This window comes from Diorhabda sublineata, chromosome X, assembly GCF_026230105.1.
Source record: "Diorhabda sublineata isolate icDioSubl1.1 chromosome X, icDioSubl1.1, whole genome shotgun sequence".
NCBI classification, from domain to species: Eukaryota; Metazoa; Arthropoda; class Insecta; order Coleoptera; family Chrysomelidae; genus Diorhabda; species Diorhabda sublineata.
The window spans coordinates 38,206,524-38,224,403 of NC_079485.1; the positions used below are offsets into that span (position 1 = coordinate 38,206,524).

Sequence of the window (17,880 nt, forward strand, 5' to 3'; positions counted from 1 at the left end):
CAACAAACTTTAAGATTCATTCTAAGCTTCAATTGAGTTACAGATGTGGGTACATCTGAAAAAATTTAGCGGCAACAAATTTAAGCCAGTAAAGGAACTATGAAGTTTTTTCATTAATAATTTTAGTCAAAAAAAGTATTTTGCATCAACATTTTATTGTGTATGTGAATTTTTCATTCGATTATCTGTATATATGCAATTTTTAAATTGATTATTAAATTTACACATATCCGTATCGAGCGAATGAAAACTTGTTTTATCGCCAGATTCGACTTCTTCTGTTAATAATTTTCTTGTCGAGGTAGGTTCGGTCAAGCTAGTTTGCTTGAACTGTTTAAAATACTGGAACATGGAAGTTGAAGGTGTACCACTTTGTATAAACCAGCAAAAATTCTTGTAAGTAAACATGTAAGGAAGTTTATTTGAAATAGAAAATCGAATATTCAATCTTTTTATAATGTTAGACAGATTATAGGATTGTCAGCTGGCAAAGTATTATTATCATATTTTCTAGTTCTATAATACAGGGTTTGTCCGGAAAGTAATAGGACTGAGTCGATTTAAAAAAATTTATTGAGCCAATCGTTACAATTCTTTAAAAACTTTCAATATAGGCTCCTTCTGCCAGCGCGATTTCCAAGCATTGAAGGCGTCACGGAAGGCATTCTCCGGAATAGCCTTGAGAGCCGCGGTGCATGCTGCTTGGATCCCCTCTGTCGTCTCGAAACGCTTGCCTTTCATCGGCCTTTTCAGGCGAGGAAACAAAAAAAAGTCCGGGGGGGCCACATCTGGGCTGTAGGGCGGCTGCGGAAGCGTTGGAATGCCGGCCTTAGTCAGGTAGCTGTTCTTTAGAAAGGCGGCGTGAGCCGGGGCGTTGTCGTGGTGCAACTTCCAGTCTGCTGCGATGTCTTTTCGTGACCCGATTGACATCTGGGCAATCAAACGAATACTTAGTCGACGGTCTGTGTTCAAAACTTTGCGCACACGAGTCACATTGTCGGTGTTTGTCGAAGTCGAAGGTCTTCCAGCACGGTCTTCATCGGCGACCTCTTCCCGGTCCTCCAAAAAGGCCTGGTGCCACCGAAACACACCACTTCTTGCTAAAGCAACATCTGGGTAAGCCTGCTTGAATATATCAAACGTCTCTGTCGCAGATTTACCGAGTTTCACACAGAATTTAATCGCGTACCTCTGCTCTAACGAACGCTGCATTTTCGGCTTGCACAACTCACAGAAACACGTCGCGCGAAAATGCCTGTCCTGATTCTCCAGGTGCACGGAGACAACTGACCAGCCGCTCGTTTGTTAGCTAGGAACGCCCTCTACCGAATCCAGTCGGTGCGCGCACGCTCTGAAGTACAATCGCGGCGGAAGAAAATCAGTCCTATTACTTTCCGGACAAACCCTGTAGAATGAATTGGAGGAATTACTCTACTGTTAAGCCAACATCGACTAAATACTGGAGAATATCATGCAAGATTTAAAACTGTCAATCATATATATTCACTTAGAATTGCTCTAATCCTTTATCATATTAATAAAAAAGGCTTATCGATTTTTTTTTAATAAAAAAACGTAATAAATGTTCTTAGGAAGTTTTTCTAATAAACCTCCATATGTAAATATCAGCTTTTGATTGCATTTCATAAAAAAATTGGATTCTGGAAAACTCAATCACTAACCTGTGGTATGAAGGTAGAAATGTTGTATTCTGGTCCAACGTCTTAGTCACATCACGTTTTTGTGCCATTGAAAAAAAATAATCCTTTTTGAATCACCAAATGATGAGGTCTGCCATGGGAAAATATATTAACTTACCTCGAGTATGGCGTTTTCTAAATGTCAGACAAAAGTTAATTAGGTTTTTGTTACTCTTGAATAATTGGTACGTCCAATTTATTTGTATGAGTCGATGTAACCTAAATGTATTAGGAGTTGTAGTTTCAATAACTACAGCAAACTGTCAAGTAGTGAAGTCGACTTAAATTAATTGACATATTGGAAGCAGTGACAGTGACATTTATTTCTCATTCTTAACTAACAAGTGCCACCCTTCGCTACCTTTTAAAAGCTAGACTTAATTTTCAACCATGAAATTATTTAAATAAGAACGCGGCAAACTTAAAAAGATAGCTAATGTAAACGAAAGTACTTATGAATAACACGGCGAGAGCGTGTCAAATAACTTAATTTTACTGTAGGTAGAGCCGCAATTAGTATCACTTGAAATAGAATTTGAATCAATTTAGAAAAAATGTGGGATATGATCGGAGTGGGTTTTAGGGAGATATTGCTTTTATATTTGTTTTTGCGTCTCTATATGCGGATTCTATTTACTCGGCATTTGCATAAGAGCGCTTAAAGTGAACGCTATAAATAAAGGAAAGAAAAATACAGAAGACAAAGCAGTAAACGAATAAATAACAATATACCACAAATAGAAAGAAATTACAGTAAAAGATTAGAAGAAGAATATTAAAGAAAAACAATTTGGAAAGGAAGAGCGAAAGAAATGGGGGTATTCGGACATACAAAGGAGAATTCGAAAAACTATCATAGTATAAAACATTTAATGATGAATTACTTACGAATAGCTGCGTTGATGCCAGAGGGCGAAGGTTGAATTAGGACGAAGCTAGTAGAAAATGTGAACAACATCTCGTTTTTAGAGGAGAGAATCATATTAATTAGAGATGAAATATTGAAAAAATATATCAATGTCTAATTTGGCATGGAGCATGAAAATCAAGCAGGGTCGCGTGTCCCTGAAAATTTCGGCTTTCTCAACTTACTAGAAAAATTTTGTCTCGTGCTTTTCTGATATGTGTGCTCAATCATACCAATACGGAACCAAACGAACCAGCCTTAACTGAATGTCATGTTATGAGTTTTAGAGCTTGCGCTCTCAAGTTTTGAACTATTTAATATAGTAGGTTTGTTTGATTATGCGTGGTATGAAAATAACGTTCCATCAGTATCAAGTTCAAATAATTAACAAAAAAGTTTTACGTTCCACCAACAAATTGCACTTGTTCAGTAGTGGTTTAAGACGTGCAAAAATGTTTCGCATGAATCGTGTATCGTGCTTTATCAGGCTGTAAGATATTTTTAAGATGGTGATAGAGTATTTAGTCGGTAGTGGAGATGAAACTGAAGGGAATTATACAATTATGCAAGTGAATTGTTGCTAGAATATTTTGAGGGCAGACAAAAATGCTTAAAAATGAAAATAACATACAAGAAAACAGTATAGAAATACTGTGAATAGTACGTGCTGGTACATTTTACTGTTAATAGAATAATTTTGGACATTGTTAATCAGTTGAAACAAATACGTTCCATTGTCGGAGCTATATGTAATATTTTTCATTGTTTTGCGGATCATAAGGCAATGCGTTTTTGAGATTCAATATAACATTCAGCAGTTTATTTCGTATAGTTGGACTCATGTGCTTAATTTAGTACAGCTGCTATAATTTCATATAGTCAATATTACCTATAAAAACAATAAAGATAATTTTCTTCTTTTCTCTACTTGTACCAAAGGTGGTGTTCCAGCATCATTTGGCTAGTGTTCACTAATAACGAATTTCTTGGTTTATAGATTCTATAGTCTTAGATAATAAATTCGATAAAAAATGGGCATTAAGTCACGTGACTGCGAATATCAATCAGAAAGTGTTACGTCACGTCACACAAAACTTCATTGTTGTTGACGTTTTCATACAACAGAGCAGGTTACTCCACAAAACGCATTAGTTTTATTTTACATTAAGTTAACTTAGGAGGCAGATAATATTGTGTGTAGTACTTCTGCTTCTCTCTTAGATCTTCCATCTCCTCTCCGTAACATATTTTCATTGGTCTTCCTTTTTTTCTTGTTCCTCCGTATTCTGTGTCCATCATTTTTTTGTTGATCTAAAATCTGGCATTCTCTGTATGTGATCCAGCCACTTTATTATTTGGATCTTATTGTTTTGTTTAGTTCTGTTTCTCCAAATAGATTCCATATTTCATTATTTGTTCTCCTCAACCATAATTCTACCTTCTTTTTACCTCATAGTATCCTTCTGAGTATTTTTCTTTCCTATATGTCTAACTTATCTTCCTCTGTTTTGTTAAATATCCACGTTTCACTTCCGTAGCTCACTGTTGGTCTTATAATTGTTTTCTATGACCACCCCAAGATATAAATAGCTTTGAACTTGTCCTAAGCTCATTACCTTTTATTCGTTCAATTGTATTGACAAACTTGTCATCGCGCTTTTCCTTTATGGTGTTGTCATTATCATGAACTTCGATTTATCTTCGTTCACTCGTAGTACTTATATCGAAATAATCTTCACAAAAATACATTCTTCTATTTGTTGACATTGATAAACAATGAGCGTCACTCCTACTAGCAAGTGTTAACCACTTTTCCCGTGTGGGTTGATTGTTCGGAACATATTTGAATAATTTGTCTGGCGTTTTTATGGTTGTCATTGTACACGGAGTACAGTACTTGTAAAGGATTCCTTTTTAGGAAACAATTGACACTTGACACTGATATAAACAGTTTTGTTTTGCATTCAAGACGCCATGACACTATTCAGCGCTTTCTAGGAAAATCTAAATTGTTATTTTTAAATACAAAACAAGTAATGTAAATATTGCTTTTTCTTTGAAATGTAGCTTTTTTCGGATAAAAGTGTCATAGAAATGTTTGCGTACTGGTCTGGACAAGACCGTAAGACCGTAAGGTGCTCTATGATCAAAAGTACCATAACATTAAATTTTCCTGCACTGTTTGTGATTCTCCCACTCCAAAATATCTCCCTGATAAACAGACACAGTTACAGAAGTCTTAGATCCCTCTAGAGAATGTTGAAGCCTTAAGTTCCCGCTAAAAAAAGAACAATGACATATTTCCAACCATCTCGGAAATATATGACATTCTAAGTCATCATGACTCGAAATGGAAGATCTTATACAAGAAAATTGACGATATACACAGTCTCCACAACAAAAAGTCTGAAAATGAACAACAATCTCTATTCCAATTTGTTAGGGAAATGAAACAAGACATTTACAACTAGTTTCATGGACAATCATGATTAATAAAAAATTACCAAAAGAAATAACTGATCTGAGACAAAGTATTAAACAAATGACACTTATGGTTGAAAATCTGCTACCAAGAATAAGACAAATATTAGAAATAGACCACAAACAGTAGAAAAGACAATATCAACGCAGACCAACCATACAAAAAACGAAAATACAACTGTTCTTTCATCTCCAGAAATTATCTCATCCCCACCTCATATAAATTCTACAAAGGAGAATTGGAAGTACTTGGTAGTGTTCAACATTCCGCTTCCATTTCAAAATTGGTGTACAAAAAAAATTAGTTGAAGCAACTCAAGGATATAAGTATGTGGCCGCCTGGTACTAAAATAGACAATGCCAACTCCCCTTTAAAACTTTTAAACCAAAACGAACCAAGTACTGCGTCTACCAGTGAGCATATTGAATGACAATGTGAAGAAAGAAGCTAGTTTTATGCGAGGAAACTTAATTAAGGAGGTCAAAACTGTTGAAATAGGTTCTGACGGGAGGCTATAGCTGCTGGTAAGTCCCAGGAGATAGAAAGGTCTCACATATGGACCCGATGACTCCACCTATAGTGGTAGATTCGGATGCGGCAAATGGACGCTATGTATTGGCAAGGTTGAGGGATCCCACAATCTTCAAAACACTTAGACTATTCCTCGCCTATCTCCACGACCAACCATTCAGCGTGTGCTTCGAGGGCACACGAATACCAGCATCAAACTAACAACCCTCCTCGCATTTTGCGAATGTAGTAGGAAACGTAGAATAAAAGAGCAATTTTTGGAAACTGCTTTTCTGGTTTGTACACATTTACAGGTGCCAGCCATACCGGATTCATAAGATTGATGACGGCATTGCTTAATATCTAAGTCAAGATGGTGTCTTATCAAGCAATGATGGGTAGTACTCTCCTGTTATTATTTTACCCTTTGAAAAATTGTCTTGTGTTTTTCCAAGCAGATGCGCTATCCCATTGTATTGACAATTTTTTAATTTCAAGTGCGTAGTGGCGCTTTTAGTCCAAAGGAAGAAAATGTGGTACCCAACTTGAGGTTAGCATACGCATGCATAATTCTTCAGTAAGTATATGGCAAATGCGTTCTATTGTTAGTCGATAGCGTCTTCTACCTCTATAAATTTAATCCGACGTCTGTCCAGTACCATTTTGTGAACTTTTTATATAATATCATTGGCTGTCGCAGTTTTTGCCCTTCCCGAACGCTCGTTGCTCGTCAAACTGTTGAAGCAACGTTTGAATTCAGCCGCCCAAAATAATGATGCAGAGTCGCCGTAAACAGTTTCTAACTCCTCTTTTATTTGCGAAAGTGTACGAATATTCAATGACGGCTCTATACTGATTTTTTTCCATCTTCATAAAAAATTTCCCAACGACTCAACTATACGATTATATTCTTAAAGCAAAAACAATATTCAAAGTAACAAAGATTAGATTGTACAAAGCAATGATCAGGCCGACTGTACTGTATGAATGTGAGTCCTAGGTGCTTACCCATAAGAGTGTTGAAAAAATAGAAGTGTGAGAGAGGAAAGTACTCAGAAAAATACTGGGGGAGGGGAGTTAAATTGAACAATGAGTCATGGAGAAAAATACCCGCTGAATTGAAAGAAGTATATAATGTGCCTTATATTTCGCAAATAGTCAAAGTTCAAAGAGTCAGGTGGTTGTGACATGTGTGCGGAATAAATACAAAGAGAATTGTCAAGAGAGCACAAATGGCGGGAGAGGAATTAGAAGAAGAAAAGGGAAGGCTGAAAAAGAAATGGATAGTAGAGGTAACATCGGATTTGATAAGAATGGGAATAACTGACTGGAGACAAAGAACAGAGGACAGAAATTGATGAGGAGTTATAGTAAAAAGATTAGAGGAAGAAAATAACAGAGCTGAAACATTTTGAAAAATATATTTTGTATATTTGTCAATAATCTAGGCATGTGCCTTCAAGGCCAGAAGTGCCGTAATCTTCAGGTTGAGTTAGGAAACTTTTCAGACCACCCCGTATGTATTTGTTTCAATAAATTGTTTGTTACAACCTCGTTCTCTCCATCCATGTCGCAATTTTTTTCTCCACTCTATTGATAGGAACTATTTGAAGGTTTATATGATTCTTCGAAGTCTTCATTGTTGAGCAATGGATTTTCCTCTAAAGAAAACTCTCCAGAGATCGAATCTACTCCATCCCGTGAAAACACATCGTCCAATATCAGCGAGATTAGATTCACTTTATGTTTGACGAATATGCAATCTATCAGGGAAATTCACGAAATGAATTTTTTCACTTGAGCTTGTAAGAATCAACACCTCCTAGTGATAGAGCAAATTAAGAAAATAAATATTTATTCGTTCAACTCACAATACCTTCGATAGATAACTTTTGATATACCTAAGTAGTTTGAGAATCATAATTATTATATAATGATTTTTATTTGTTTTCTACAACTAATCATCATCAATTTTTTTTTTATTTGTGATTTAATTTTTGATGTTTCTGTTTTGGTCGCTCACTAAATATATTATGATAAAATGCTGGGGCGAATATTATTATTGTAAGTATAATTAACGTGTCTGCTGTAGTTAATTGGATACGTGGAATTACTTTAATTAACGAATTCACCGACATCCGTCCACCGTCGACGGACAATTTTCACATATAAAGTGACACAACTACAAGTACTTCCCAGTTACCCACTATTCACATTCGTACTAATGGAGTACATAGAAACAGTCTTTGAAATTTAAAGTTTTTTGGTTTTTAAAAACAGCTTTTCTCAAAATAATATAAAACAAGCTTTTCTTAACGTCTCAACTTTTTCTTCGGCCAATCATTATCGATATAATAGTCCAGTCAGGAGTACTAAACAATAAAAATTGTACAATTCTTTTCTAAGTTTTATTATAAAAAATTATAGAAAACAATCATAGGGGGAATCTTTTTCATTAAAAACGATGGTCGAAAACGGATATTACTCGATATTTTAGTTAAATTGGGTTATTTAAAAAAAAATTGAAATACAATTTTTTTCTTGAATTTTGATGTTTAATTCATATCAGCTCTAACTGAAATATGGGCTAGAATCCGTTTCAGTATAACAAGGAAAAAGAAAACATGCTTACTATAGAGAAATAACCATTATTGGAACTGTGGGTGCGGCATAGTTGGGATACCTGTTTTGCTAAAATATCTTGCAAGTTTAATAAGCCATGAGCCGGTGCGTTGTCGTAGTGGAAGAAACAGCCTGTCTTGGAAGGTTCGTGTCACATACGGAAAACGCGTCTTCTCGGTGGCCCCAGAACGGTAACATACAATTGTCTAGTCACTGTTTGGCACAAAACATGAACGTGCTCTTGCCTACATATTAGAAGTAAAACTAAAAGATGTGGAGGAAGTGACACCTGGTGTGAAGTGTAAGTGGAAGTGATGCTAGTTTCTGAGTAATGACTAAATTACCAAAACTTGATTGCCACACCTCGTATATAAAACAAAGGTTAAAAGTTTTGTTCGAAAGGCTTTAAACCCAATGATTATGACATTAATGGTACGTAATTTCAAATAAACGCTACTTGGAGAATAGTTCATACAACTATTAACACACCAAAAAACTTAAAAATAAACTTCTGCCCCTCATTTGCAGGCCAACATAATTAGTTATTCGGTCCATTGATGGTTTCTCTGTCGATTAGTATTATTGCATTGCATTGACAATTAATATGTTTATTACAGATATCCAAATGAATCAACTCATCGCACCCATGACGTATCAAATGGATTAGATAAATTTTGTTATGGAAATATTTCTTTAATTTGGAAAATTAAAAAGGAAACAAACGGTCACCATGACACTATCTAGCAGATTATGTAGACGATTGTCACCAAGGTAAGTGATTTTGGTATAAATGTTGGGATCATGTATGGAACGAAGTAATAATTAATCGTTTCATGGTCATGAATATTTTTTTGTTGTGGTTTATCTCCAATCAACTTTTTTCTTTCGGAAACACCGTAAAACCTGGGCCTTGACAAAGTACTGCTCCAGTTTTGCAAAAGTGTCCATGGTAATTTGCCAAAGCTTCTATTCAAACGTTTTGTGTTGCTCGAAATTTACATCACTCAGTGCTAGATAAAACTTTTTCAGAGAATATCGCTTCGGACAAATAAATCACGAATTCATACGTTGTATTGCCGACAATCTCATTATCTAATTCACACACCAGGTAATGGTTATTAGGATATCGTAGTTGAACAGTACTTATTAGTGCGATCTATGATAAATACGAATAAAAAATAATTATATGACGAATGTATTCAATCAGCGATATTGAGTGAAACATCTCACAAATGTATTGTGTCGAGCTCATAAACCAGATCCAACGTGTGGAACATAGGAAGTTAATAGCGGAACTAAAAGCGGACATTGTAATGCAACGGTCACAAGATTAGTTTTAACTAGAAATTAAAAATAATTATATCAGTTAGAGAAGACTGAAAAAGAGGTGTACCAAACAAGCGGAAACTTGGTATACGGGCAGCTCAAAGACGTCTGACGGTGTAGGTATAGAAGTAGTCGCGATAGAACAATTTTCCAATATTTATTTTTCCGGTAATAACGGTGATCTACGATTTTGGAAAAAATCAAAAGTTATGAAAGAACATGTAGTTCAATTACTATGCTCACACACAGACAAGTAACGCTTAGAAAATTCAATTCTTACTCCACTCACTTCAAGATTATATGTGGTTACGTACAGCAAGGTTACTATAGTTGGATCACAGTGGTCTGGGTACTGGGTGACGAGGATTAAAGGGCAATGAAAACGCAGACGAAATGCCAAACCAGCAGCGTCAAAAATAACCAAAGCAGCCACTAAAGATGGGTGCAGTACAACACTAACCTATGGCGGAAGAACCTAAGTCAAAGGCAAGCGAAATAGCTCATATTATAATCGAACCGATAAGTGATGACACGGAAACGGTCAAAACTGTTATCAATCTATTGACAGGGCATTGGAAGCTCAATAGAACTTTAAAATTGATGAGTTTGACAGTCCTTGTGTAAATTTTGTCAAAGGAGAAAAACTGCAGAGCACAAGCTATGTCACTGTGATAGTTTAACAAGCGCGTGGTTCGCGATACTAAGCCTAGAAAAACCACTGGCAAATAGCTATTTCAGAGATTTTCAGAACTAAGCGTACAAATTTCGTAAACAGGATAGAGCTGGAGAATGTTGTCTAGATTTTAACGAGCACAATATGTCTGGAAATGTCGCAGTGGAATAGACCCAAAACCACAAACAATAAAATCTATCTATAGATGGAAACACCTTTTGTATTATTCCACCTAAGGACCATGGGCAAAGTGAGCGATCGCCTGACGTCGTAGATGACATCATTTTTCTGGACTGTGTTATGCCCACTTCGTTGATACAAATTTGATGGGTCACAGCGAACTGAAACAAGTCATATTTTTCAATCCCGAAATTGACGTTGCAGAAGAAGTGTTATCAAAAACGTAATCGTATATTCAGGATAAATATGCTAAATTATACAAAATTTTTATTCCTACCTGTACGTGTTTATCAAGTCGCCGTATTGTAAAGCTACAGCTTTAAAGATTTGCGTATAATACCCATGGCCTTTTGCATTAGTTGTTGCTTCAAGCGCATATAAAATTGGCACCGAGATCCAATAAGGTTCATACGCTACATTACTGCTGACATCGCCGTTTTGGTTCCAAACTAAACATAATACCTTTACAGATATTTTAAGTTTAAGTGATTTTAATTTTTTTTGGCATATTATGAGTTTAAATGAAATAAAATAGTTATAATTCTATAATAATTATTCAGTTTACTCATCTTAAACCTATTGTACACTAAAATTGTTTCGTTCGAAACCTAGATACTGAACTATACTAATTTCTTATTTTACACTATTACCTCGTATAGATTGGTTACAACTTTTGCTCCGTTGTTTTTGAATGATTGATATCCTTCTCCAGATCTTTAGTTATTTCTCCTCCAAATTTTTTTTCATCAAAGAAGTTGGTTTATTCCTATGAAACAGTCAAATTCTATTATTAAGTTAGAATTTCTGGAACCGTTGGTGATATTCACAGTGAAGCACACTTTTTACATAACCACTACACCAACACTCACAATTATACTCTGACGCGCGTTTCGATAACCAGGGTTTCGTCTTCAGAGACTGAACTGTTTACATTCTGTATAGTGGTAGTGTGTTTCAGTATAAATTCTGTTATGAAAAACTTTTATTTTCAAGTTGGTATATGTGCAATTCATAATTTCCATATCTAAATATGTTTTACTAACACCTCGTTATAAATATTTTACATGTTCCTAGGATCCCTTTTAAGATTTGCTTTATTAAAATAATATTGAAGTTTATTGTCGAAATATATTTGGTAAATTCTAAGATGAACATTATCAAAAAGTTGTCAAAATTTTCAATTGTTAGACAGGATTTGAGCTGGTACTTAAATAAGAATTTCCTGTTTTTTTTGCTTTTTTTTGTACTTCATTAATATTTATTTCAGATGTTTTGCGTTCTCAGCTGTGGGATTGACGATACTCTTATGCATTTATTACACAAGTTACACGTCAGATGTAAATCAAAGAGTGGATGAAACTCCACAAAGTGATATTTCTGGTGTTAGACAAAGTCAACGGTTTTTCCGGGATGTTATCAGAAACTCCGAACGAAACGTACGAGATAAAGTTTACGAAGTATGTCCTAAATTAAGTGCCGCCGAAGCGGACGTAAATACTGTAGATATTTTCAAAGACTTCGACTTTCAGGTGAGTGAAATTAATTTTTGCTTCTACATTTACTTTGTGGAATTTCTTTATTTCGCCATGACCAACAAACGTCAATGTTCACAAATACAGTGGTGCTATGACTTATTAACGCCACCTACTGTTCGTAATTTTGTCTGTTTTCATTGTTATTTTTTTGGTGTTTTTATTCTGGAATAAAGAATGTAATTTATGAATCTGTTAAAAAGCGTGAAAAAAAGTACCGTAGCGGCGCATTTTTCACCCTTTTGCGTTATAAAAAGGGCCGTAACTTGTCATTTTTTAACGCAATTATAAAATTGTTTTAGCAAAATAGTGGACCGTGAACCTTTCTTTCTCATGTCAATTCGTTTCTTCGTTAAACTGTCACACTTTTATTTCTTCATATTCGTCAATTAAAAGAGGTGTAGTATTATTATTAGTGATGGAGAGTAGTAGTGAAGAAAGTTTTAACAGCAAACCAGAATATATTGGTGAATCGGCAACAGCAACGTCTAAGAGTCTTCTCCCTGAGAAATCCAATTTAATTCTTTCATGGAGGGCGTACTAAAAAAGGCATAAACAGCTTTACAGAAAGAGTGTTACTAGCTTACTTTGAAACTAAATCCAAAATGTGGAAGTCTTCAACACCGCGGTCGCAGGAGCTCTACGGAGGGAGGAAACATATTAAATGAAGATTAAAGATATTAATAATACCGGAAATGCTTTAATTATCACAGTACCTGATACAAAAACGCATGTTCGACTTCGTTTTACTGTTATTGGTGAAATATCTGACAATAGATTAAATTTGGTAAACATTTAAAAAATATATAAAAACCAACGACCCACAAATGTCAAAACAGATCATTTCTTTTTGCAGTATAGAAATGGAGAATGCAAAACCAAATTTGTAGGTATCAATACCTTTTCAAAAATTCCCTCGGTTATCGCAACATATTTGAATTTACCTAATCCGAAAAACTATACCAGGCGTCTCTATTAGTGGATTCCGGTGGTGATATAATTCAACTAAACGATGTTATTTCTTTAAACTCTTGTGATGTGCGCGGACGAATTTTACGCTGTCTTTGTTCGTTTGTAAATTTTTATTTTTATCATTTATCTTTGACTGCATCAGCTTTTTATACGATAGCGAAACATTATTATGTTTAGAATTCGACGCCGTTTACTATGGCACTTGCATTTTTAAATTAACATGTGATAAAAATAAGCTACATTTATCTACCTTTTATCACCTGGCAGCAGGTAAGTATAGCAATCATAGTGGGTGCTTGCTACAGTAAGGAATATTATATAAAATATTGAAGGTTTTAGATTACTGTGTGAAATTAAAGTGAGAAGGTAAATAAATAAGTTAGTTGTTAATTAATTAATTAATTAATTAATTAATTAATTATTATCAACTGCAGCAAACTTATGGTGGCAGAGGTTGTTTTCATAAATTCATAATTAGCCTATAAACAATTGTTTCATCTAATTAACAGATGAGGGTATTTTTTTCTAATCCCGGATCCTAGACTACTAAAAAGTTCAAGTATGTTGCTAGAGCTTGTAGAAAGCAAATCTAAAGGAGACAAATTTTCTCACATTCAAGATGTACATACATACACTGCATTCTAAAAAATCTATTGTGTTCCCTCTTCTGTGGCACTGGGGACACTCAGTGTTTTTAGCTGATCTATTAATGCCACTCATTTCAGAAATTTCAAGATATTGGATCGCTCTAGCCTTCATAGATCTTCATCTTCCATATCATACACCCCCAGGTGTATGGGGGTGTGCTTAAACTTTTGAGAGAATGTAAATAGAGGTTCCATCCTCGTATTTTTACTCACAATTATTTGTTTTTGCAAGTATTATTATATTCATTATTCAATGAGATTGTCGCACGTTTCTTCCATGTTTATTATTATTTTTGTTTTGAATTGGACTTCGTTACTTATTAATATCACTTCACCAGAAAAGAGCGTCATAGGAAACCTAAGTGCCAACAATCAATCTAACAGTTGAGTTTTCATGCACTGGAATATCTTACTGAACCACTCTTATCATATTTCCAAAACATATGATTACTGATCTCATTGTGACATATTTTTATTTCTTGATCATGCAAATTATTTCTAAAAAGTTCGATATTGGAACAAAATTTCTAAATACTGCATTCTTTCGGTATCCAGCATATATTAGCATTTCTGCGCATGTGGATATTTGTCATTTGTCAGCTCATTGTGACCTTTGGGGCAAAGACATTTTATGGGTATTGTGTGTTATTGACTTCTAAATAATTTGAGGTAGAAAGCAAGCCAAATACCGAAAGAGTATAGCCAGCATTGAATGGTTTTGAGTTTCACTAGGGTAGTAACGTAACGGTTGCGACCAAAAACATTTCCGATGTGTATCTTAGTCACAATCGGTGGTTTTTATCTCTCTGATTCCTATCAGCATTAGACAACAACATATTAAGAGCAGAACTCCGTGTCAGAATATCGAGTAACTCTCAAATACCCTCAACCCAACATTGGTGTTTGGATGACCTATAATTTCTCCGAAGAAAACAACGACACCTCACCTAACTGTTTGCTTTTTTGATTGCTGGAGATGAAAAATAATCAAAAACGTAAAAGTTTACTTACCAGGAAGGTACTTCTGTGTATTTGGTGGAGTATATGCGAAATTGTTGATCTTGAAGTACTGAAACCGGAACAAATTTTAATGCGATTGTCAAGAGAAAAGGCGTTATTCAGCAACACGACAATGCGAGACGGACCTTGAAAAAAATTAATTAATTGGGGTAGGAGGTGCTGCTTCACACACCTTATCCCCGATTATCCGCTATCTAATCGTTTTTATCGGCCCAGCAGTAAAAATTTGCACACTTGATGGGATTGGAAATGTAATTAATAACGAAGGTTATATTATTTTGATATTAATTCTATATTCAACGTAATCTAAAACACCGTCTATTCGTTCTGATATATTTTCCATCCATCGTAATTTTAACATTGTAGTACCTGAATAAAAATGAAATCAAAATTGTAACTTCCCAATTATTTATTATTTTCGTAAGAATTAATAACTATCCGAGGTCTTTTTAATGTTGGGGTCCGGACAATGAAATAATTAAGTCGGAACAAGTTTAAAATTACATCTGACCCAGTCGTTTGGATTCAGAAAATAAATAAGGAGAAAGTCATTTAGACTTCTTCAATCAAGCAGCACCTTCACACTTTTACTTGACAAATTAAACGGTTCTGTTGAACCAAAAAATAAAGATTCGTTTATTGGGTCCTACAAAAAATAAGGGAAAGGAAGTAATGTCGATAAAGAATTCTGTTAGTCAGCGATGTCATATTTAAGCCCGATTGTTCTTACATGCGTTTCGAGTGATTTAACAAGCACTCATTTGAACTAAAGGAGGTCGAATTAAAATTTATAAAAATCATAAAACGCTCCACAACTTCAATCTCTCACAAATACATAAACGTGTATTGATAATCAATTCGATTGAAATTAATTCAAATTAAAAAAAATCTTCATTATAAATCACTCACTCCTTATATAGTCCAGTTACCAATGGCTTTTGGTCAGCAATTCTTTCTGACAACATTGATTATCATGAAATTCGACATGAGAGTAAATACCTCAAGGCTCCCATGAATCAATGTTACGTAAAAATATTCTAAACATACGAGGGTGAATCAAATATAAACGAGACTTTTGGACCTGCGCGCGCAATAGTGATGGAAGAACGTTCCGCTGTTATTGGCTGTTAGGTTGGTTTGTCAGGAGTGGGGTAAGCACGTGACTCATCATCATAGACTCGCTCAGTGTCCATCGTTACGATGTCCGAGCAGGAGGTACCTCCCTCTATTGCGCAACGTATTGTTATAAAGTTTTTAGCTGCAGAAGGTGTAAAACCGGCCGAAATCTTGAGAAGATTGACTGCACAGTTCGGGGAAAAGACGCTATCGCGAGCTAGAGTGTTTGCTTGGCATAAACAGTTCGTGGAGGGCCGTGAACGTGTTGAAAATGAGAGCCATGACCGCAGACCCCGCACCAGCATTACAGCGGGCAACATCGACAGTGTTCGTCAACTTGTTGAAGGTGATAGGCGTCTAACAACTTCGGATATTGCAATTGCGATTTGCAAGACTTGCATGTCGCCGCAAAAGACGACACCTTCCAATGAGAAAAGTGATTCTCCTCCATGACAATGCTCGCCCCCATACGGCAGCCCTGACAGTACAAAAATTGGAGCAACTGGGTTGGGAGACACTGGAACACCCTCCATATAGTCCAGACCTGTCTCCCTGCGACTTCCATGTCTTTGGTCCTCTCAAGGAAGCTTTGGGAGGGCAAAAATTCCACAGCGATAATGAGGTTGAAGCATATGTGCGCAATTGGCTACAAACACGACCTGACTCTTTTTACCTGGAAGGAATTAAAAAATTACCTATACGCTGGGAAAAATGTGTTTCTAAATCAGGAGATTATGTAGAAAAATAAACTATGATTGTTTGTGCGTTTAAAATCAAAATAAATATTTTAAAAAATAAGTCTTGTTTATATTTGATTCACCCTTGTACTTTTACTAGTGTTTTACGATTCATTCAATCGCGTTTTTGATTGATTAAAATGCTTGTTTTCAGTCTTTACTCGAATAACAAATGGAAAGCTATGCATTTTGCGAAAAAGATCGATCAATCGAAAGTATATAAGATAGCGAATAATTCAGATTTTTAAAATTTTTATAGTTGTTAAAGAATAATTTCGAATCGGAGCTGAAAATTTGAGACATTACAAGGTAAAATAACGAAATAATGGTTAATTTTTGGAAAAGATCATTTTTTAAGATTCTTATCTAATTTATTGATGAAAGTCATTTGAATAAAAATTGACAGATTTATAATGTGAATAAAGGGATTATTTTTCTTTTTCCACGGAAAAATCAGAACTTGAACAAACAAATATTTTGTCATTATAAAAATTGAACGTTCCCCATTAACAAATAAGCATTAATGTTCCAACAATGTGTTCAAGTTTGACCTTTTTTGAAAATATCGATTTTTTCGACTATGAAATTATGCAATGCGTATGTCTGAGCACGTCCCTTGGTACTTGGTACTTCATTAAGTTTTAAAACTTTTTTCCTACGAAGGGAATTTTTTTAGAATTTCCCTCAATGAACACTAGTCAGCATTACACTATATGAGATCTTTTTGGTCATCAATCAAGCAAAAATCCAAGAAATCCTTTATTTCTTCATCTTAATCATTGAGGTTTTTTCACATTTTCAAATTGTGAAAAAATGTTTCACTGCTATTACTATTACTTAGAGTGCCTGGATAATCCCTCCACTCACTCTCGCCCTAACCTATGCATGCTGTTCAGAATTGGAGAATCCTCTAGGCATAGCTGTCTTGGGAGCAAAGCTTTTTCATTACGTCATATCTTGAGATTTCCTCCGTATGTTAATAAGAGCTTAACAACTGCAGAGGATACGTATCGTAGTTTCGTCCTACATGTTGTATTTGTAAAAACCTATTTTCGCGCGGTTGGCGATTAGGCTCACTAGAGTCTTTGCGTCCCCTCTGTTTAGCTGTAGTATTTTCACCGCTTCGTCTAACGGCTTTATTTCACCTATAAAGGTCTTGGTTTGTCTACAGCCATGCCTATGTCCCGCAATTTAATATGTTCCTTAATATACATTGAACGTTCGGACCTTTTGAACGCTTAAGCTGCTCCAAGTTTGATCAGCTTGTCCGCAATTTCACCAGGCAGCTTATAAGTGGTTTCTAGTATTCCAGAATCAACTTTGATTCGGTGGGCACACGTTGCAATGCCATTTAGTGCCAATACATTCATTTTTCATTATTGTTGACGTAGACTACCTCGTGTGCAAGCAAGCCCCATCCTATAGTATTGTATAAAACTGATAAAATAAATTTACA

The 17,880-nt window shown here is 35.2% G+C and overlaps 1 protein-coding gene across 1 annotated transcript in view; it reads left to right on the forward strand.

Annotated features, from left to right (window-relative positions):
* LOC130451258 (alpha-mannosidase 2) overlaps positions 1 to 17,880 on the forward strand; it is a 76,243-nt gene that overhangs the window by 8,036 nt on the left and 50,327 nt on the right. The window contains exons 2-3 of the mRNA XM_056790165.1: positions 8,839 to 8,992; positions 11,668 to 11,929. Coding sequence (XP_056646143.1) covers positions 8,952 to 8,992; positions 11,668 to 11,929 — 303 coding nt within the window. The 5' untranslated portion in view covers positions 8,839 to 8,951. The remainder of the gene's footprint in view (positions 1 to 8,838; positions 8,993 to 11,667; positions 11,930 to 17,880) is intronic.